General features: G+C 54.7%; 2 protein-coding genes across 4 annotated transcripts in view; one reads left to right on the forward strand and one right to left on the reverse strand.

Annotated features, from left to right (window-relative positions):
- Nucleotides 1-431: 431 nt before the first annotated feature.
- On the forward strand, nt 432-11,504 carry Maff (MAF bZIP transcription factor F). 2 transcript variants are annotated; one of them, XM_041672680.1, is made up of 3 exons: nt 432-669; nt 9,375-9,441; nt 9,829-11,504. In XM_041672680.1, exons 2-3 carry the CDS (start codon nt 9,406-9,408, stop codon nt 10,261-10,263), a joined length of 471 nt encoding a protein of 156 aa, XP_041528614.1. In that variant the 5' UTR covers nt 432-669; nt 9,375-9,405; the 3' UTR covers nt 10,264-11,504. The 2 variants fall into 2 exon arrangements, with proteins under 2 accessions (XP_041528614.1, XP_041528613.1); XM_041672679.1 differs by lacking the exon at nt 432-669 and adding an exon at nt 963-1,164.
- Nucleotides 11,505-12,673: 1,169 nt separating this feature from the next.
- Nucleotides 12,674-22,051, reverse strand: part of Tmem184b (transmembrane protein 184B) — a 45,408-nt gene continuing 36,030 nt past the window's right edge. Inside the window, exons 6-10 of one of the 2 annotated variants that reach the window (XM_041672355.1) lie at nt 19,401-19,492; nt 18,028-18,197; nt 17,445-17,639; nt 15,677-15,697; nt 12,674-14,937 (exon numbers count right to left, since the gene is read on the reverse strand). In XM_041672355.1, coding sequence (XP_041528289.1) covers nt 14,696-14,937; nt 15,677-15,697; nt 17,445-17,639; nt 18,028-18,197; nt 19,401-19,492 — 720 coding nt within the window. In that variant the 3' untranslated portion in view covers nt 12,674-14,695. The remainder of the gene's footprint in view (nt 14,938-15,676; nt 15,698-17,444; nt 17,640-18,027; nt 18,198-19,400; nt 19,493-22,051) is intronic. The other variant, XM_041672356.1, reaches the window with a different exon arrangement.

The following is a 22,051-nucleotide window of genomic DNA, read 5'->3' on the forward strand; positions in this document are numbered from 1 at the left end:
CCAAATGCCAGTTGTCAGAATTAGTGGCGAGCACATTGGCTCACATGCGAGTGGAGGCAAAGGGGAAGACCAGGGGTAAGCAGTGGCTACTGTCTCTAGGAATACAAACCTAGGGCTCACAGGCGTGAGATCATCCGGGCAAAGGGTGTAGATCGGAAAGGAGTCGACAGTGAACGGTGAAGTGAAGCAAGTTACACCTCCGTTGCTATTCTCGAGAGGTGTCACGTGAACGTATCTAGGACGAAGTCCCGGGGACTGAGAAACCTCCACCCCGAACTCCTACTATGGGCCCCTAAAGCAGGGCCTACTGGGGGCGGGGCCTCACTTGGGTGTGGGCGTGGCATCGACGCTAGTCGGGCAGCTCTGGGGCCGGCCCGCGGCCTGGGCGATGACGTCAGTGCATGACTGGGTTTTTATGAATGAAAGGAATCCTGTGCGTGAGTAATTCCGGGAAGCTCGCCTTACAACTGCGCGCGGCTCCGGCCCCCTGCGCCGCCCGCCCCACAACAAAACTCTGAGAGGCCGGCGCTGCGCGGAGCCGGGTACCTAGTGAACTGCGGTCCCGATCGGAGAGGAGTGGGGCTCGAGGGCGGCCTGGGACCGCCACCGCGACAGCTGCGGGGACAGCTGCGACAAGCGCGCGTGGAGCGCCGGGCCTGGCGGAGAGCGGTAAGGACGCGTCAGGGACCGGGACCGCGCTAGGGCTGAGCGCTCCGGTCGCGCCTGGGCCGTGCGTGGGGGCCGTGCTGTCGGCGCCCCTTGTACTTCTGCCCACCGAGGGGCCTCCGAGGGGCTGGCTGGGAGGCGGTGCGCTGGCCCCGGAGGAAGCCGAGGCGGAGGCGGGGGCGGGGGCGGGGCGTACACATACGTGACTCGGTGAGAACAGTTCTTGGAGGCGCGCCCAGCACCGTGTGTGCGCGGTTTGTTTACGTCCCCGGTGGCGTGCGTGCGTGTGTGTGTTCTCTAGGGAGCGCCCTGGGTCCTGCGGGCTGAGTGTGCCCGGTTTACCTCGGGGTGTGTGTGTTTGTCTTTGGCTGCACGCGCACCCTGGATACTGACACTAGCCCGGTGTACCTTGAAGTGAGTGTCACACCGGTGTCCGCTGGAGCAAATGCGGAATAAGAACCCGAGTGAAGGAAGTGGCCCAGTCGATGGTCATACCAGGTCTGGATTTTTTTTCTTCTCCCTCCTCTCCACCCTCCGCCATCCTCCCCCTTCCCACCAGACGGGACTGCCCGGCCCCAGTTGTCTCCGGAGTTTCCCCTGGATGGAGCCATGTGACATCAGTGTTTGTTTCTTGCCCAGCGCGGGTGCCTGCAGCGTTAGGTAGAGCAGAGCCAGCCTCCTCCTGGCCACCTGGTGGACCTGGTAATGAAGTGCGTGAAAGTCCTTCCTTAACCCCAGGTTTTCTGGCTCAGTATGGACTGTTCATCACTGGACTGTCCTATTCCTCCTGTCTCAGGAGAAATAGGGAAGGCCAGAAAGGCCATGGCAAAGATTGGGGAAGGCAAGGCTCCTAGGCTGCTCTGGTGGCTACAGTGACTGGTCTGGGTTTCTGAGGCCGCACTGGGTCCTGAAGGAGGGAGAGAGAGAGGCTGATAGCCAACGGGCCTGGTAGTTTCAGTTCTCAGGTGGGACTCGTTAGACTGGACCTGTATGTGGACTGCTGGACCTCAGGGCTAATTAAAGACTGGCACACCTAGAGGCCACCCCGGACCAGCAAGATCAGCAGGCAGTGTAATCCCTGTCTTCCTGCGGGAAGGGTTAATGTGGGAGGGGAGCACTGCAAGAAAACACCTGCTGAGGCCAGCAACCTGAAGGGTAGCTAGTTCTGGGAACCCCATGACCCGACTCAGACTTTTTCCCCTCTTGCCCTGGATTCCAAGGAGGTGGCAACCAAGTTTGTTAGGGGGTGGAATCAATAATACTTTAACTTTGAGCCCAGTGAGTTGGTCTGCGGCAGAAGGGTGGGGGAGCTGTCTGTCAGTTGTGAAGCGCCGCCTGTTTACCAGGGGAAACTGGGAAAGCAGAACCAACCCCAAGGGCCTGCAGCTGGAGATGTATGTAGAGTTGGTGGTGGGGGCAGGAGCTGTAGTCAGGACCACAGGATGTAGGTGGGTCCATCCTCAAGGCTGAAACATCAAGAAACATTCCCCAGTGAGGCTGGGGGTCAGTGGTGAGGGGAAGTGGCTAACTGGCTCACTGACAGATGGAAACTTAGCATTGAAAGATTCTATTTTCCTTTGAATCCCCAGAGGTCTACTAGGGCCCAGGATCCCTAGATAATGCACTTTTTTTTTTTTAAAAATGAGCATTTTTCTTGCACATATGTGTTTGCACCCTGTGTGTGCCTGGTGCCAGCAGAGGTCAGAAGAGGGTCTTGGATCCCTTGGAATTGTAGTCACGGATGGTTGTGAGCCATCCTGTGAGAGCTGGGAACTAAATCTGGACCCTCCTCTGCGAGAGCAACAAGTGCTCTTAACCACTGAGCCATCTGTCCACCTCAGTTTTTGATGGGAGGATTTATATACACTTGCTACAGCAGGAAGGCCTGGTGAGACCAGGTCACCCATGGCTGTGGTAGTGGGGGTGCTGCTGGCTCCTGTCTCCGTGCACTAGGAAGCTTTGCTGACACTTAGCCTAGCATAGCGGCTGGACCACACACTTAGGGGTGCAGTAAACAGTCCCAGAAGGGACTGCCTTCTGGGAAACAAAGTAAAACAGCTCACTACAAAGTGGCAGCTGAGATAAGTGCCCTGAAGGGGAAGTAGCAACAGGGCTCCTGCTTAGCCAGGGCAATCATGGAAGGTTTCCCTGGGGAGTGGCTAGGGAGTAGAGTCTAATGTTGCAGTGACTCTGGAACACAGAGGACAAGGGCTATGGTTTCTTGTGGGGCTTTCAGGGCTCAACACAGGGCCTGGCATACAGTAGGTGCTTCTTGGATATGTGGATAGCTAAAGAAATGGGCAATGGCTCCATGTCCTTGAGCCCAATGACACAGATAGAAAGAGGACCACAGGTTCAGGAAATGGAAAGCAAGACGGTGGACGAGAGGAGTCTTGTAGGAATTCCCCAACCATGACCAGGTCCTTCAGGGTGCAGGTGGCTTCCTCCTTCAAACACTCGGAGCCTGTGTTCCTTTTGGCTAATAGTCATTAGGAAATCCAATCTGCTCATTTGTTGATTATTAGCAAGAAGAATGCTGGGAGGCTGGAGGGAACAGGTTATCGGCTGGAGGCTCCTCTGTGGGCTGGGCAGCTGATAGAATGGGCGCTTTGGGTTTTGATCTTATTTTCCCAAAGACTTTAAAGTTCAGTTTTTTTATATATAGGCGTTTGTGCCTCAGTGGAGTTTTGTGTTCCACACGTGTGCAGTTGGCTATGGAGGTCAGAGGGTGTCAGATCCCTGGAACCGTAGTTACAGGCTGATAGGATCCACACCATGTGGCACTGAGGAGAGAACCTAGGTCCTCTGCCAGAGCAGCAAGTGCTCTTAACCACAGAGCCATTTCTCTAGCCCTATTTTTGTTTTGTTTAGTGATCCTGGGTCTTATGTAGCCTGAGGCGGCTTTGAACTTCTGGCCTTCTTTTTCTGCCTCTTGAGGGCTGCCCTCACGGTGTACATGACCACACCCGACTAGTACAAGGTCTCGAAATCTGCCAAACATGGCCAAGTTTGCAGGTTCGTGTCTGTAGTGACCCCTTTGATGCTATTGGAGGTGGAGGTGGAGGCAAAGGAGAGGGTAAGGCCGTGGTCAGGCCACTGTGGTCTTGGTCTGGCTGGAAGAGGAAGTGGCCCCTAGCTGTGCAGGTGGAGGAGAAAGGAGGTCAGGGCTCATAGCCCGGCTGCTTGTGCGCTCATGCTTCTGCCTCCAGGAGGCCTTCCCTGGTTTCCTTTCCTTTCCTCCAATGTCTCCACCCTGCTGGAGGCTTTGGAGCTTCACGCTGGGCCAGAACCTGACAGTGTAAACTCATGACATTGCCATTGCTGGATGGTACCTTAGGTTCCAGGGAGGTTGGGCATGTTGGGAAATCCAGGCCCAGAGAAAGGGAGTGACAACCTGGAGTCACACAGTGAGAGTGTGGGTAGCATCATGGAGCTGGAACCCCAGGCTGCTGCTCGCCTGTACTGCTCAGTTCTCCCAGTCTTGCGCCCTTCCAGGAGGGAGGAGGCGCCCCATGCTCACTGCCAAGACCCAGGCAAACACATTTTTTCCCTCTGTCCTCACCAAGTAAGCAATGTGGCTCAGCAGCCAGAGAGGAGCCCATGCCAGTGGGTGGGCCGTCTGCAGGATGTCTCGGGTGTACAGCGAGAGGCCAGAGACAGGGACAGGAAGGCCAAGGCCCCTGGCTGGTCAGCCGTCATGTCCCCGAGAATGAGCTCACTCCTGAGTCTCCAAAGAATACTAGGAACCTCAGACCTGGAGTTGGCCCCGCTGGCTTCCCCAGGAAGAAGAAAAGTCTTGAGGGTGGGGTCCCTGGGTCAGGCAGGTTGGTGGCAGTGGAGTCTCCTTGCCTTGTGTCCTAGAAACTGGGGCCTGCTGCTAGAAGCCAAAAGTCAAAGGCAGTGGGAAAATCTCTCCCCCTTCTCATGTTGGGACAGTCCCTCTGTGACTGGCTGACTGCTGAGCTAGGACATTCCTGGGCAAATCTGAGCCTCCATGGACTTTGAGGATGCCACTGAGGGGCCTAAGGCTAGAATGCGGGTTGGCGGGATGTAGGAGGAGGGGCAGGTCCCAGCCTTCCTAGCATTCACTGTCCTCAAGGGTATGGCTGCAGTCCCACCTCTTGAGGGGCTGGCTGTGCCATGTAAAGAAGGTTCAGCAGGAAAGCTGAGGTTTGGGGTGTTTTGGGATTTTTGTTTTGTTTTTTGAGACAGGGTTTCTTTGTTGTAACTTTGGCTGTCCTGGAACTCTCTCTGGAACGCAAAGATCCACCTGCCTCTGCCTTCCAAGTGCTGGGGTTAAAGGCATGCGCCACCTGAGGTTTTGAAAGCTTCAGGGGCTGTTTCATCTCCCCGGAAATAAGTGCTTGGCTAGAGTGATCTGTGCCCAGCCAACCCAGTCCAGCCCCGACTTGATCTAAGACGCAAGAAGACCAGGAAAGATAACTGATCGTGAGGGCTATACTGCCAAGGTTCTGGGTCTGAATGGCGCACCCAGCACTCGGCACCCTGCAGGTCCCTAGTTAACTTGTGCAGGGAGAGGCCCCCTTCTTCTACCAGGTCCCTTGACTAAACAGCTATCCCCTACCAGTCCAGCTCCTCACAGCTGGCAAAAAGGCTTGGGTATCTGGTGTAACTTGAATATCCCATCCCTGGCCGACCTAACCCAGGTCCAGGCACAGCACAGGTGGAGTGGCTTCCTCCTCACAGATGTGAAGAAACAGGGCTCATAGAAGGAGCTGTACCGTGGGCATACTGCAGAGGTGTCGAGCTCAGTACAGCTTCAGTCCTGGGCTCTGCCCTGGGTAGCTGTGACCCCTCTGTCACTGTCTTGGGGCAGTATTTGACAGTGTTATCAGGAAGACTGTGAAAATGATGGTTGGAAGGGACCAGGGGTCAGTCCTGAGCCAGGTGGTGGTGGTGCACACCTTTAATCCCAGCACTCAGGAGACAGAGGCAGGTGGATTTCTGTGAGTTCGAGGCCAGCCTGGTCTACAGAATGAGTTCCAGGACAGCCAAGGCTACACGGAGAAATCCTGTCTCAAAAAAATGAAGAGGAAAAAAAAAAAAGTCAGGCAGAATTCTGCCTGGATTGCAGACAGGCTGCGGTGTGGCTTCTAGCAAATGAGGTGCCTCTCTGGGTCACTACTTCCTCTTGGGGTGGTCTCTAGGGCCTTTCCTCATGCAGTTCTGTGGTGACCCTGGCTGGCTGTGCTGACTCAGAACAAGCCCCCAGAGCTGACTGCAGCCCTGACACCTGGCCAGGCTCAGCAATTTTACTAAGCTGCCAGACCACCTCTGCCCCTATGTATGACAAGTTTCCACTGAAACCATGGAAGGAAACTGTCCCACTCTACAGGTGGGATAGTAGAGACCAGAGATGTGAAGTAGTTCTCCCCAGGCTGCACAGCCTGGAGAAAACATGGTCAGGACTCAAACTCTGGGGCTTGCCTCTCAGCCAGTGCCGCCCCTTTCCATTTCCCAAGCCCTTATCTGGGCCAGAGGTTACCTGGGTGGGGTCCCTATGCTTGCTCCAACTCTCCTGGCACCTGTGACATTTGTCCCACAAGGTGGAAGACAAGGAGAAGAATGTAGAGGCCAATGAGCAAGTTCCACTCACACTGTGTTCCCCTAAGCTCGTCTTGGACCTTGGCTAGGACACTGACCAGCTGGGTGACCATGACAGAAACCCCACCCACCCACACCGCCGCCTGCTCCCTGCCCCCATTGGGCCTGGGCAGGGCAGCCTCAAACACCCGGGGCCGACTCAGCTGTCTAGTGTAGGGACAACAAGTAAAGGGATGGTCACACCACTGAGGAAGAAAAGCAAGGGCAAGACGGGCTTGGGGGCAGGGGGCATCCAGCAAGGCCTATGGATCAGGGAGGGCTTCCTACCCTAGGGACAGAGTAAGCAGGAACCTGGCAGACAGACTGAGAGGAAAGTGGAGGGGCAGCAGGGGGTGGGGTGATAGGAACTGAGCGATTCTTCCAGGCTGGAGGCAGACTAGTGGGAAGCAGGGTGGGGCTGGGCACAGGGCCTGCCGCCTGGAGCACTACATGGTGCCTGGACTCTTGTCTTCTGGCCAGTAGGACCCACAGGAGGTGCCATGTGGCCATGACATGTCAGATTTTCTTATTGAATAGATATCACCCCACCATAGTGTGTGGCTCAGGCAGGGAACTGTTTAAAACACACGCCACTTCAGATATGATGGCCACACCTATAACCCCAGAGATGATGGCCACACCTATAACCCCAGAGATGATGGCCCACACCTGTAATCCCAGAGATGATGGCCCACACCTGTAATCCCAGAGATGATGGCCCACACCTGTAATCCCAGAGATGATGGCCCACAGCTATAATCTCAGAGATGATGGCCCACACCTATTAAGCCAGGACTTGGGTAACTGAGGCTGGAGGATTGCGAATTCTATTCTGTCCTGTGAAGTCAAGGAGACCCACTCTCCAAAATCAGCACAGGGCATCTAGAACTGCCCAAGTCCTGGTTTGGGCCCCAAGTGCAGCTTCCAGCTACATCAAAAGGGGCACGGTGGTTTTTTGTTGTGTAGAGATAGGGTCTTGCTTGAATGTGGTGTGTAGCCGAGGATGGACTAAAAATTGTGATCTTCCTGCTTCAGCCTCCCCAGCCCTGGGGCTGCAGGGTGTCGTGCCTGACCTAGCGGTTTTGTTAGTTTTAGTTCTCTTTTATTTGAGGCAGGGTCTCACGTAGCCCAGGCTGGCTTTGAATCCATGATCTAACAGGATGACCTGAACTTCTGACCCTCCTGTCTCTTTCTTGATGCCAGGATCTCTGCCCTGCGCCTCTGCTCCCCTGCAGGCCCCATAAGACCCTCCTAGCCTTGGGATCACAGTAGCTGTGTCAGTCAAAACAGTGTCTTGAATGGGCAACTTCCCTTTCCTGCCCCACTCCTTCCTGCTGTCTGAGCTGCTCCACTGACCCCTAACCTAGTGGGAGTTTCTCAGAAGCTCCAGACTGTCCCCACCAAGGCCTGAGTCACAACTGAGAATTCCACAGTTGCCACATGAGCATCTTCTCTGGCCAGATCCTGTGCTAAGCTGGGGTAAACTGTAGAGTCAGCAAGGATCCTGTTGTTGGAGAGGGGACATCCTTACAGGGCAGACACTGAGCAAGGTGCGGCATGTGTGTGAGTGTGGTGAAGACTCAGTGTGAGATGTGTGTGCATGTGGGTGTTAGCATGCAGGATGCAAGTGTGTGTGGAGGTCAGAGCTTGGCGCTGAGTATCCTTGATTGTGGTGTGCAGACGTACATGAACTCAGAGCTCCTGGTTCAGCTAGCCCAGCTAGCCAGTTAGTTCCGGGAGTCCCGTCTGTAGCCTCCTCCCATCCTGGGATTACACTCACCTTGCATTTACATGGCTTTCGGGGGATCCAAAACCCTGGGCCTCTCACTTGCCCAATAAAATAAATAAATTTTTGACATTTATTTTTATTTCCTATGCATGAATGGTTTGTCTACATGCATGTCTGCACCGCGTATTCAATCCCCGATTCGAAAAGAAAGGAAAAGAGTTGGCGAAATGGCTCCGTGGCTAAGAGCACTTGCTTAACAGGGTTTCATGAAACCCCAGCTGGCCTCAAACTCCACCACACCAGCCTCCCCCCCCCCACAAGTTTCTGTTCACCTGTCTCCCCAGTGCCAGATACATGGCAGATTGTAGCTAATCAGGAAATGGTCACTGAAGGAATGTGAGTCTTGCAGGCCCTGGGGAAGGCTCTGGGGACCACTGGGCTCATCATAGGCTAGAGAATAGCTGCTACCCCTCTAGAGCCATGGAGAGTTAGTGACTGGCAGACCGCAGGCAGTTTGGGAAATCTTCCCAAAATATGATATTGGCAAGTGCTGCCGGGGAGGACACTTGGGCGCTGTATCTTGATGAGGTACAGGATGAATTTTGGAGATTCACTGACCTGCACACATTTGGGCACATTTCTGTAGACAGCCTGTAACCCCAGCACTCAAGAGGCAGAGGCAGGGAGTTTGAGGCCAGCCTTGGCTACATGAGATTGCTCTGTGGTTAAAGGAGTTTGCTGCCAAGCCTAGGATCTTAAACGGATGCCCTAGAACCCACAGGTGGAAGGAGAAAACTGACTCCTGCAAATTATCCTCTGACCTCCACACGACTGTCAGGGCTCTGGTGGACCCAGCTAACACATACAACTGAAACAAACCAAAGCATGCATGTCCTGGGCCCATGGGAGGAGTGTCCACTCCCTCAGTTCACGTCTGTCAAGTGCTTAGTGTGTGCAGGCACTGACCTTGGTGTGGTAAGGCTGGGGCCAGGGGACGGGGAGGGAGGGACAAGCTATTAACTGGGATGGACACTGGCATTCGGCAAAGACCTAGATAATGAGGAGTCACTACAGGGAGCTGGGGTCAAGGGAGGCAGGACTAAATGCTGACCTAGGTGCCTTGAATGCTAGGCTATGTGTTAGTATTCAGGCATCTGTACTGGCCTGCCCTTGGGGTCCTGACGGGCTATGTCTTCAGCTGCAGCCACTAATAGCACCTCCTGTGCACATCTGCTACATTCTCTGCCTCTTTCTCTTCTGCCACTCTTGTCCACACCGACCTGTCCCTGCCCCTTCTCTCTCCTCTTCCAATAAACCCGTGTGAAGTAAAACGTGAACAAACCAATGAAAATGACCTTGAACTTCTCTTTCCCAGGCCTCCAGCCCAGAGGGCACCTTCTGCAAAAATGTCGGTGGATCCCTTATCCAGCAAAGCCCTGAAGGTAAATTAGCTTCTGTGGACCACACTAGCTCCTGTGGGCTCTCTCTGCTGCTGCTGCTCCTGGTACAGCAGTGTTGTCCCAATTCCCCTTTCCTTCCTGGAAGCCCCAAAAGGGGCCTAAGCAGCTACAGGGCCAGAGGGGCAGGTCACTTCCCACTATGCCAGCTTCCCCTGTGGAAAGGGACTTTCCAGGCTGCGTTTCTCAGCGGGGATCCAGGACTTGACTTGGTTGGTTTGAGCCCTGGGTGGTCTCCTGTGTGCTAATGCCGGGTCCCAATCACCTTCAAGGTCTTGGCTCAAGGCCAGTAACCGCCAAAACGGGGAAGGAGGGCGCACTGGGAAGTGGGGCGGCATCCCCAGCACGGGTTGCGTGCCTCTGTTTCCCCAGGTCAAGCGCGAGCTGAGCGAGAACACGCCGCACCTCTCAGATGAGGCGCTAATGGGGTTGTCGGTGCGCGAGCTGAACCGGAACCTGCGCGGTCTGTCGGCAGAGGAGGTGACACGGCTGAAGCAGCGGCGTCGCACACTCAAGAACCGCGGCTACGCGGCCAGCTGCCGTGTGAAGCGCGTGTGCCAGAAGGAGGAGCTGCAGAAGCAGAAGTCCGAGCTGGAGCGCGAGGTGGACAAGCTGGCGCGCGAGAACGCCGCCATGCGCCTGGAGCTCGACGCGCTGCGCGGCAAGTGTGAGGCGCTGCAGGGCTTCGCCCGCTCGGTGGCCGCCGCCCGCGGGCCCCCGGCACTGGTGGCGCCCGCTAGCGTCATCACCATCGTCAAATCGGTGCCAGGCCCTGCCCCCGCTCCTGACCCTGCCCCCTGCTCTTAGTACCCACCTCTCCCCCTCTATCCCCCCCCCCCCCCCCCCAGCGATGCCCTCTCCGACCCGGTTTCCTTTCCAAAGTGCCTGAGTGCCTCCTGCTCCTGGTCCCTTTCTCTGCCACCGCTACCCAGTGTGGTGACTTCACATTCCTTTCCTGGGCTCTTTTTAACTCTTGCAGGTCCCCAGACTGGGACCTGGTGGCCCTGGGGAGGGGCAACTTTGCTAAGTTGAGGGGGAACGACGTTGGGGTCCTGGGTTTCCCTGGGCTGAAAGTTCATCTCAGATTGGAAGCGAGGTGGTGCAGAGATAGCCTACAGAAGAGCTGGGGGCAGGGAGGCTTTAGATTGTACCAGTATGCCCTTCAACCCTCCCAAGATTTAGGACTAGGTGTGGCCTTGTGGAGCTGCCCTGTTTGGAAGCAGAACTCAAAAGACCTCCCAACTCTGCTTGGAACCTAGGAGACTCTTAGCTAGGGTCAGGCTTTCTCAAGCTAAGAGTCTTTGGAGCAGACCAGTGGAGCTCTAACAAGTGGGGAAGCTGCCAGGCAAAATGACCCAAGGCCACACAGCACTGAGGGGTTGAGCTGCGACCCAAAATGAGCCTCTCACGGCTGCCCTAACATTCCAACCATGGATTGACTTCACGGGGAACAGACACAGATAACAGCTGCGGTAGAAGGACCTCTCTGGCCTGGGAGACCTTCATCTATGAAGTGGGAGAAGCTGAAGGAGAGAGAAGGTGACACAAAGGGATGAGGTGAGAAGCTGGCCAGCCAGAGGAGGGGCAATGGAGAGACAGACACTACAGTCCTGATGCAGGGAATAGAGAAAAGGGGGTCCCTTGGAATTAAGGCTTCCACTTTGGTCTGGAGTATCTGTGGTGTGGGGGCTGACCACTGGTCCCCTGGGAAGTCTGGCCCTAGCACCTCCCCAACGCTGTATACTGCTGACCCCTCCACATTGTTATTTATTGCACGGATCTAAGTTATTCTCACCAGACAGAGCCCAGCTTCTTTTCCCTGGGAAATACGTGGGCCCTGAGCTGGACTTTATATTTTATATCTACAAATAAATCACATTTAATCTTATATTTAGGGAAAGCTGGATGACAAAAACAATAAGGTTTTTTTTTTTAAAAGTGCCCAGCTCCCAGAGTTATTTATTTTCTGACTTAAAGTGAGCCAGTTATCTGCCTTGAGTATTTTGTAGACGTTCTGAATAAAGTCGAATTCTCTTTTCCACAGAGAACTGCATGTCCTCTAGTGTTTTATGTGTGCTCTGAATGAGTAGCCTGAGACCACTTTTGGGCCTCAGGAACTTTTGGCACTGAGAGGCTAAATCCCATTGCTAGCTTTTGCAAGTATGTGTGGGTGGAGACTGTGCAAGAAAAAGTTGTGCTCACGGTCTGTGCAGTCTCAGGCAGAGAAAAGTCTTGGGTTTTCAAACTGTCTACCACTTTCACATAGGTCTGACTTTCTACAGCCCAGTGAAAGGCTGAGGTCTAAACAGCAGGCCTCAGCCTTAATCTTAGGTCTTGGGAGGGAAGGAGAAAGGGGTACCCACTCATTAACTCTGCCTGGAAAGGAGCGGAATACTCAGCTCTTCAGCCAGGGGTCTTTCTCTGGGTGGCACGGATTAGTTTCTTGGGCTCTGGATCCCTTAAAAATGAAGGTGCTATAGAGGCATGGTCTAGAAAAGCCCTGAAAGCATAATAAATGCCGGTCTACAGGACCAGGGTGAGGACCTTGTTTGTGGCTGGTCAGGAGGAAGGGAGGGGCCAAGGAAAGCAGCAGAGTCGGACTGTAGGGAAGAGTTAGATCATGTGTCTCCCCCTCAAACTGGGGCTGTGCCAATACTCCTTCCTGAGAGGCCAAGCTCTCAGGCCTGGCAGCAGGAAAGGGTGGGGGGTGGAAGTGGGGGTGCAGAGATGATGTAGACTGTTTACCTTCAGGTTATAGGCTGCCTGGGAAGTTCCCCCGCCCACACGCATTCCAGCCATGCCTCTCACCCACAGGCCAGACCTTAGAACAGCACAGTGCCTGGGCCTGGCGCATGCAGGGAAGGTATCTTATGCCTTAGGCCTCCTGGTTCCTAAGGATGGAAGATGGGCTCAGAGAAGCCAAGGAAGGTCTTTGATCTTCTGGGAGATACCTAGAAAGGTCACTACCTGCCTCTGGAAAAGAACAGGGAATGAGGCCCAGCCCTCATGGGGATGGGGAAAGGGTGAACACGTTGTGGTAGGTTGTCTGTGAAGAAAGGAGAAACTGTCCAATGGGGATGTGGAACCTGACTTTAGTTCCAGACACCCCATGACGTACACACATCACACACAGGAAGAGGGTGGACACCCCTGTCCACGCCCACTACACCTCTTCCTCACAAAGGGGGCAGGAAAAAAACGGCACTGGCAGACAGAAGAGATTTCAATACAATCTATATTATCTCATATATATATTTCTTCCTGACTTTATTTGCTTGCTTCTGTCACGCATTTAAAATATCACAGAGACCAAAATAGAGCGTCTTTGTGGTGGAACGCAGGACAGTCACAGACGAGATACAAAACTAGGGCTCTGGCTTCATACAGCATACAGTTCATTTTCAAGTATTTCCTTTTATGTACAAAGAGCTACTCTACCTGAAAAAAATAAAAAATAAATGAGACAAGATAGGTTATGCATCCTAGGAAGGATGGGGCAGTCGGGTACAGGTTCCTGTCCTGTGTTCCCATGGACATTAGCTTCCTGCCCTGAGCTCTCCCGCAGCCTCACCCACCATGCCAACAGGCAAGTGTCAGGGTGGGTGGGGGACAGTGGGGACAGGACCAGCAACATACTTTGGCCTGGAAGGAAGGGAAAAGCCTGAGAAACAGACTGGTAGAAGCAATCCCAGGAGGGAACCATGGCAACGTCCCAAGGAGCTCCCACCTGCCTTCCTGGGCAGCTTGGGACATCTGGCCAGGCCTACTGGGTGGGGCTGAGAGTTGCCCTCTGCACCCTACATGCTGGCCTCTAGGCCATGAGGAAGGAAGGAGGCTAAGAAGGTTGCTAGGATGCAACAGCCCCATGAGGTCCCTTCCCATGGACCCTAGGGAAGGAACCTGTTTGTTATAGAAGTGACCAGAGGGAGGGAGGGCTTCCAGTGAAGGCCACAAGGCAGACTCTTCCTTCCACATCACTGTCCACCTCAGAGGCTACAGAAGCTAAAACCCAAGTGCTGCCTGGATTCCACGTGCCAGGTTCTCTGCCACCCTACCTTGGAGTCCCAGGCCTAGAGGCATGTGAGTGGAGAGGGAGCCAGGGGAGAGAATGGGTGGTCCCAGACAAGGGCACCTGACCCAGTGCCGCAAAGTCCTGAGTGCCAGCAGCTCAACAAGGAAGTGCCTGGGAGAGACTGGGGACCGGGGAGGGCTTTCATATGTGACTAAGGCACAGAAGAGATGGGCCAGGGGCCAGAGAGAGCAGAACACCAGGCCCTGCATGGCCAGGGGACCCAGGAGGGTCTGAGACCACCCCTCCCATGACCCCGCTGTATAACCATCCCTCCTCCAGCCTTCTGGAAGTGGTCTGAAATGTGGAGACTCAGACTTCTCCCACGACCCAGGAGGGATAAGCCCCAGGCAGAGACCAGGACCCAGCAGGAGTCTTACTGCTCCACTGAGGAGGTGGTAGGGAACCCAAGCCCTGGCACAGTCAGGAATTATAGAAGGGCTCTGCCCCAAACTATCAAGAACTGGACCCAAGTGAGAGAGCAGTATGGGCTTCTGGCTGTCCTCAGCAGGCCAGAAGAGCTATGAGGCAGCCCAAGTGGCCACAGTGAGGACACCCAAGGGCCCTGCGACCCACACGTCACCAAAGGGCCCATAGGCACAGAGGCATCCTTCCTAGGGGGTCTGAGGCTCCTGGGGGCTGGCTCCGATCCTTGCAGCATGCTAGGCAGGCCTAGGGTGGGAGAAGGGGAAGAGTCCATGGGGCATTCACATCGCCTCCTGCTGCCCAGAATGAGACAAATCTCACACTGGACAAAGATGAACAGGGAAGGGCAGGCAGGTGGGAAGATCAGGTCGGGTCTGGGTATTGCACGGTGTGGGTGGGCTGGGCCTGACAGCCTCGGCAGATAGCTTGTTGGGGAGGGGGCTTAGGATGCAGCTTCTAGCCAAAACACAAGCATTAGACCCAGGCATGGCTGGTTCCAGACGTGTCCCCAGTACAGGATGGGCAGCAGAGGTGTGGCAGCTACAGCCAGTGTCCTCTGCTCTTGCCCCGGGTAGTGCAGGGTCGGCCATGTAGACACATTCCTGAGGCCTGTTCCTCTGGAAGCAATATGCGAGTTGTTTCTGGTCCAATAAATAAAAGGGCAACAGCAAGGTTGTGCTGGCTGCTCCCCAGCCTGGCTGGAAGCTGGAGGAGGCACCTTTCCTTCCCCACCAGGGCCCACATTTAGAACTCATCATCAGAGCTGAGCAACAGAGTCTTCTCATTGTCACGGGCACCGCTAAGGCTGTGGGACCGGGAAAGGCTATGGGTGCCACCACGCCAGGTGGGTCCAGGCTCCAGCGTGGACTGCTGTGTGTACTGCTGGTAGGCAGGTGAGAAGTTGTGGATGGCATCCTGCACAATGTCGTGTGGGTTCATGGTCTCTTTGAGGCTGCTGGAGATGCTCTTCATGGGGGCACAGCGGCCTGCAGGGAGCAGGTGGGGCAAGGGCCAGAGTAGGAAGAGGGAAACTTGATTAGTTCCTGCCCCTACTCCTGGGACAGACCCCACCCCAATGTGCTTGTTCACTTGTCCCCTCCTGAGACAACAGTGCTGTTGCTGACTGGAGTGAACAGGGGAGCTGTGAAGAAAGTGAAGATGGAGGGACAAAGGCAACCATCCCGGGGAATGATGCTCACAGGCAGGAGCGACTGGGCAGAAACGGAAGTCTGCAGCAGTTAACCTGGAAGACCCCAAGCTCCAGTGCCAGAGGCTCAACAAGGAGCAGGCTGTCCTCTTAAGAGGGCAGGAGCTTCCAATCCCTCCATCTGAAGATGTGCCCTACAGGACTGGGGCAGGGACGGAAGCACAGTGCGGGTCACTGAGTCAGGCCGGAAGGATGAACTCAACCCTGGGCCCAGGACTTGGGACTCAGTCTCTCCACCCTCTGGGTACTCTGTCTTGGAGACACTGCCAAATGCCCCTGCCATTCTTAGTGGGCACTGTGCCCCAGAACCTAGCAGGGTGTATTTCAAAACTAAAGCATGGAGCAAAGGCAGCCAGGCTCAACAAAGGGCAGCCCTCTTAGGCAGGTGCTCAGGGCTCTCATCCAGAAGTGCCAACGGGGTGATGGGTACACAGAGGAGCCACAGAAAGGCATGCCAGTGACAGGACCAGACTGACGTGCAGGACAGACGTACAGACAGAGAAAGAGAGCAGACCTACCGTATGGACCGTATGTCAGCACTGCCCGAGGCCAAACCCAGGGCAAATGCAGGGTAAAGGGGCAGGGAGAGAAGCCGGAGGGATAGAGAAGACAAGAGACAGCTGAGTGAAAACGGCCTGCCCACCCCACGCCCAGTGACACTCCCACCCATCCCCCAGACACCAAGGCTGGACACTCCCACCCATCCCCAGACACCAAGGCTGCTCTGGTTGCCCCTGAAGGACAGTGCTCATGCCAACAGGAGTCATCCATCTTACATCTGAGTCAGGGCTTCTATTCCCACTTCTCCCAGGGTTTGCTGGAGCTACACCTGCACAGAGCCCTGTGCCTTGCAAAGCTCACTCCTCTGCACAGGCTCAGAGGATGACTGTAGCGCAGAGCTGACTTTTCACCCCAGACTAACGTGAAGCTGTGAGGGACTGGGTGCCATGGTTACGAGGAAGAACTAGAGCTCACACCAACAGCAGGTTGTCCTGGGTGGGCTGTTTCTTCTGGGGGGAGGGGTGCACCTAATGGTGGGGTGCTGTCTGAGGGTAGTACATGGAAAGACAGTCAGGTCACCAGTAAGGCGTTCCTGGAGAGCCTCCATGACACAACACCCCTCTGCTATAGATAACCCAGCTATTCCTGCAAACGGCTTGGTTTCAGGCCAGCACCTGTTAAACCAGGCTTAAGGAACGTGTGTGTGTGTGTGTGTGTGTGTGTGTGTGTGTGTGTGTGTGCGCGCGTGCGCGCGCTTATCAGATCTTTCCCACTGGGGCCTAGCAGGTAGCAAGGGGCACCAGCCAGCAAGTGGCTCAGCACAGAGTAGGGATGCCATCAAACACCAGGGTGGCAACCAGAGCACCACAGTGTGGCAGAGAACACAGTCCAGCAGAGGCATTTCAAGGTTTCTTCCCAACCAGGATAGGAACTATCGAGGCCTGGACAGGGAGTCCTGTGCCTGTGGACCCCTAAGGCTCTCCATGCCAAGCACAGGGACCGGTGGTAGGCACTGAAGCCTGGGAAGGAGGTTGTCTGGTCTGTAGTCATGGGGGAAAGCTGACGGCAACTGGATGGCATATGCCTTGGACAGGAGACCTCCCTCTCCCAACCCATGAAGTCTCTCACTGTGGATACCAGCCTCGGGCATTCCCCTCAGGAACAGGCCTTCTACCCCACTGGCCCACTGCTTTCCCAGACAGCTGCACTTCCAGTCACTAGAAAGCTCCTCAAGGCTTATGTGTCCTAACCAATCACAGAAGCACCCAGGGTGGGGCCCAACCTCCTGTACAACAAAGGGCTGCAGAACATTCTTTAGCAACAAGGAGCAGAGGTGTGAAAAGCAAGCTGTGGAAACTGCCTCTGATCCTGCTTCTCACAGGGAAACAACTTCCTGCTGTTTCTTCCTTGAAGAATCTCACTCAGCAGACAGAACAGGACAGAGCAGACTCGGCACGGTGGTGTCTGGTCACTAGTCTCTGTCCCAACTTTCTTTTTTGTTCTTTTTTTCAAACTCACAGTAACCCTTCTGCCTCGGCCTACCAAGTGCTGGGATTATAGGTATACACCCTTCTACCCCATCTGTGGGTCTCCACACTAGGACCTAAAGGCTGAACTTAAGTTTCCAGAAACAAACCAGGGGTCCCTCTGGGACCTGAAACCCCTATGCTCTGACCTCTTTAGCCCCTCTTTCAGAAGAGACAGGGTCAACCCTTATAAGATGCTGGGAGGTTCTGGAGCTGACCTCATGAGGCTGGGGTCCTGCTCTAGGAACCTGGCTCATACCTTGAGCGTCCAGCCTCTTGTCAGCGTAGACCTTGTAGGTGAAGGCATGCCGCAGGGCCAAGGCTGCGAAGAACATCTCAACACAGATGATGAAGTCCTGGTAGCCAGCAGCCACAGTGCCCTCACCCACTGACACACGGGCTGAGTTGATCTTTGGGATGGCCCCACATTTCTCTAAGATGGCCAGTAGCATGCCTGGACAGGAAGAGGCATTGTCTGGTCACACACTGGACCCCTCCCTAGCCCTTCATGCAAAGCCACAAGGATAGCCACACACTGCAGGGTACAGGAGGGCTCATTTGCTCCTGGAGGCAGGAATGATGAAATAAAGTCAAGGTCTCTGCAAACCCAATCCTTGCAGCTACCTGTCAGTCGGAAAACTGCGACATCACTAACCGTACAAGGCTGCACTGAAGTTTCCTAGAAGCCTCAGCCCTCCCAAATGCCCAGTGGCCAAGGCATCTCTGAGCTCCAGGGCAGGACATAAAGGACAGCACTCTGGCCTGGGACTCAGTTGTGAAGATATGAGCAGGAGTGGGAGGTGGACCCGGGGCTGTGATCACCAGGCCGAGAGGAGACTCACCTTGCCAGAAGGAGAGAAAGATGACGGACTTGACCATGAAGAACTTGAGGACAGGGCTGTAGGGACTCAGCAGCTCCCGGGTGGCGAAGTAGAAGAGGAAGAGGGCGTAAAGGGCCAGGCTGACTGAGATGTTGTAGATGATAGTCACATAGAGGTACCCACTGGTGACACTGTGGAACAGGCATGCCGTGGCTGGGACCGACCCTGAGAAGGCAGATTGCTCCCTCCTCTGCCCTGCCTACAACCTATTTCCATGGGTCATGGCTGTGCTCTCCAGCAAGGAAGGCACAATGACCACTGGAGGGGGGGATGGGATAGGGGGACACACTGGGAGTATGCTACAGAGGTGTGTCTGTAGGCAGGCAGTCTTCCACTCCTGCTTCACTCACTCAGATGGTGACCCTGCTTTGAACCCATTCCTGATGGAGGGCACTAGAGGAAAGCCAGGGCTATGCTGCAGGCCATAGGTCACAGTGGATACCCCTAAGCTTGTTCTGCTCTCCTGACCTCAGTGGGCTGTAGTACACGTTCCAGGCAGTAAGAAGAACTCACAGTATGGGACCAGGTATAAGGCCGCCTTCACTAACCCACAAATGAAAAGGTGTGGCCAGTTCACACAGTAGAGTCTACCGTGTGACTCTACTAGGGCTAAAGACTGCCTCCCAGGCTCCTTCACTTTTAGAACCTGTCTTAGAGTAGCCACCACCCTCTGAGACTCACCCACAGTTACTACTTGATGTGGGAGTGTCATATATCAATCTGTTGATTTCATTGGTTAAGTAATAAAAAGACCTGCTTAGCCCTGATAGGTTAAAACATAGGTGGGAGTAAACAGAAGAGAATGCTGGGAGAAAGAGGAAGTGAGCTCAGAGACGCCATGCTCCCCTCTCCCGGGCAGACGCGATAGCTCTGCTCTCTGAGGCAGACTCAATCAAGCTCCGGCCCAGGATGGACGTAGGTTAGAATCTTCCCAGTAAGTGCACCTCAGTGCTACACACATTATTAGAAATGGGCTAGTCCAGGTGCGAGAGTTAGCCGAGAAGAGGCTAGATATAATGGGCCAAGCAGTGTTTAAAAGAATACAGTGTCCGTGTAATTATTTCGGGGCATAAGCTAGCAGGTGGCCGGAGTGCTGGGGACACAGCCCTGCTGCTCCTATTACAACAACTACTATGCATCCTAAATATTAATATGGATGTGACTCGCTAAGACCAAGTGCAAGATGGCCACTGCCAGGCTCAGGCTGAGAGTCAGGGAGGTCTGAGTCCCATGCAATTTAGGAAAAAAAAAAAAACACGTACAGGATCTGTCAAGGTAGGGCACCCACCCTTGTGCCAATATACCCATAAGTCCCAGGGAGGACCCCTGCTTACTCAAAGTCCCCGTCCCGGTACTTGCCGAAGGCCTGGAGAATAACAGTGCTGACGGCCATGAGTGGCTTCACCACACAGAACTGCAGGGTGGCCTATTTGGGAAACAAACAAGACAGGATAAAGTAGGGATGCGGGAAAGCACCAGTTCTGGCAGCTGAGCCTATGCTGGTTCCTAGGAAGGAGGAAAAGGGAACTGTGTGCAGGGGGAAGCAGGATGGGTAAAGAGACATGATGATATTGGGGACTCAAGGACTAAGAATATAGGGCCCAGTGGACCAGGAGTAGAAGACACCTCAGAGATGGCTCAGAGGATGAGGGGCCTTCAGGAAGATGGAGAGAGGCAGGATCCAGGTAGAGGGAGCAGCTTCAGGCCAGTAGGGTAGGGCTCAGCAGGTAAAGACATAGGTAAAGACTTCTTTGCCAAGTCTGCTGACCTAACTTTGATCCTCAAGACACACAGTGGAAGGAAACAACTTCCTGCAAGTCATACCCATGCATGCACTCATGCAAATAAATACATATATGCATGCATGCATGCATGCATACATACAAAGGTGCAGTTCACGCAGAGGCTCACCCAGGGCAGAGTGTGAACAAGGACAGGAAGTGGGCACTAGAGAGAACAGCAGGTCCTGGACCGCATTCTCTGAACAAGTGAGCTCTAAGGAGGAGTTAGCCATACAGGGAGCGGGTGAGGACAAGGCCTCTGCTTCCCTGACCCATGCTCTGGCCTGGGTCAGGGTTTCTGAGGAACCAGGGTCTGAGTAACCTGGAGTTGGCCTTCAAGAGCAGCAAGTGGGGAGAAGACATCCCTCTAATATGTGGGAGCCTGAAAAGGTACGTGGGCATTCAGGCCTGGTTGGCTATCCACTGCAGTCTCTCAGGCAATCACCTGGGCTCCAAGTGGTAGCCACCTGGGCAATGTTAAAGTAACCCATGCCCACGGCACAGGGTTGCAAATATGGGGATGGAAGTGGATGTCCGCGTCATCCACAGGCTCCCAGTAACCTAAAAGTGTTCATCCTCAGCCGGAAGTCCTGAGTAAAGGAGAGGGCACATGAAACTCCAACACGTGCCTTGGAGAGCATGGCTCTGGATAGGACCAGTGGCTGGAGCAGAAGGGCAGCCTGGGAACCCATCTCTGCCCCACTGAGGACTGGGCTGTGCCATGGCAAAGGAGCATGTGACAGGAAGAGCTACGTGCTGCTACTAGAAAGCCCTACACAATCCCTGGACTGCAAATCTTCACCCAGAGCGAGCTCGGGGAAGGAAGAAGAGCAGTCAGACAAGAAAACTTGAGGCATAGAGCTGAACGGTCAGACGAAGGACTGGAGCCCAAGTCAGCAGACCTCAGAACCTTTGTCCAGCTATTCCATGGGTCAGTCTGAGATTCGCAAACCAGGTTAGATGTCAAAGTGACATCAGTCCCAGGAGTGGGCAGTCCTTTCTACTCTGTTGGGATGGATTGGGGTCACTGATCCAAACATCTTCCCTCCCTTCCTCCCCCTCCCTCCTTTCCCTGTCTGCCCCTCCTCCCTCCCCCTTTTCTCCTCTTCATTGGCAGTGCTAGGGACAGAACCCAGGACCTCACACATGTGAGGCAAGTGCTTTTCCACCACTCTGTAGCCCTAGCCCAGGAATTTCCACTTTTAACAAGTGCTCCAAAAGACTCAGACACTGGGCTCTGGGCCCAAGGACATCCTGGCCCACCCTGTGGCTCTGGAACGAAGATACTATGAGTGCTGGGGCGCCTGCTGGGAGCCTTCGTGTGTTATTCTCCTCTCACTGCCGGCCTGCCACGTCAAGTTCAACAGCAGAGTCTCAGAGCCCACAGAGCAGGGAATGACCCACACCTGGTGATGGTGAGGCCGACTGTGCTCTGGCTGTGACCTCTGCTCTGCTCTTGAGAGCAGAACTCTGAGGACAATGTAATGATCAAAAGTGGGGATGAGTCACAGCTGGGCCTGGACAGGGTGACCGGGTGGCTGGACCACATAAACAAGGCTCTGCAAGCCCCACCCTGGACCAGGACAGTTTTAACCCCTTCTGGGCCACTCCACAAGAGAGATCCTGAGGCTCCCTCAGGGAGACAGAACCAGTGGCTGAATTGGAGCCTGGGCATGTCTACTGACATGCTGCTTGTGTGGGCAGCCGTGCTGTGGGCCCTGAGCTCTCCATAGAGGATGAAAACAGGGTGGCCCTAGGGTAGGCTGCAGTGTTCCTGGCGGGGAGGGGGGAGCGCATTTCTCTCGATTATTTTTGGTCATGCTGGAGGGACAGACTGAGGGCCTGCAGAGGCCAAGGGCAGTTACGAAGACTGGGTGTGGCACCCTCAGCTTGTGTCTCCCTGAATGAGCCAGAGCTGTGCTAACGGCTGACACCCACGGCCTCATCTGTTCCTTTTAGTTACCCCTTGAGATAAGTACTGCCACCCTCATTTTATAAAAGGACAAACAAGCTCAGAAAGGTTGAGCAAATAATCTGAGGTCACATAGCCAGAGAAGCTAGAAGTCCAACTCTAGCCAGGAAGTGGTAGTCAAGGAAACCAAAAGCTGCAGCACTGCCAACTGGAATGTGGGAGAGGGCAGGGACCACACAGTCTTGTCTGCTATGTATCTTTAACACCTAAACCCTCCAGCCCTGGACAAAGG

Source organism: Microtus oregoni, unplaced genomic scaffold (genome assembly GCF_018167655.1).
Source record: "Microtus oregoni isolate MIOR12 unplaced genomic scaffold, Mior012 000022F_ref0000154, whole genome shotgun sequence".
NCBI classification, from domain to species: Eukaryota; Metazoa; Chordata; class Mammalia; order Rodentia; family Cricetidae; genus Microtus; species Microtus oregoni.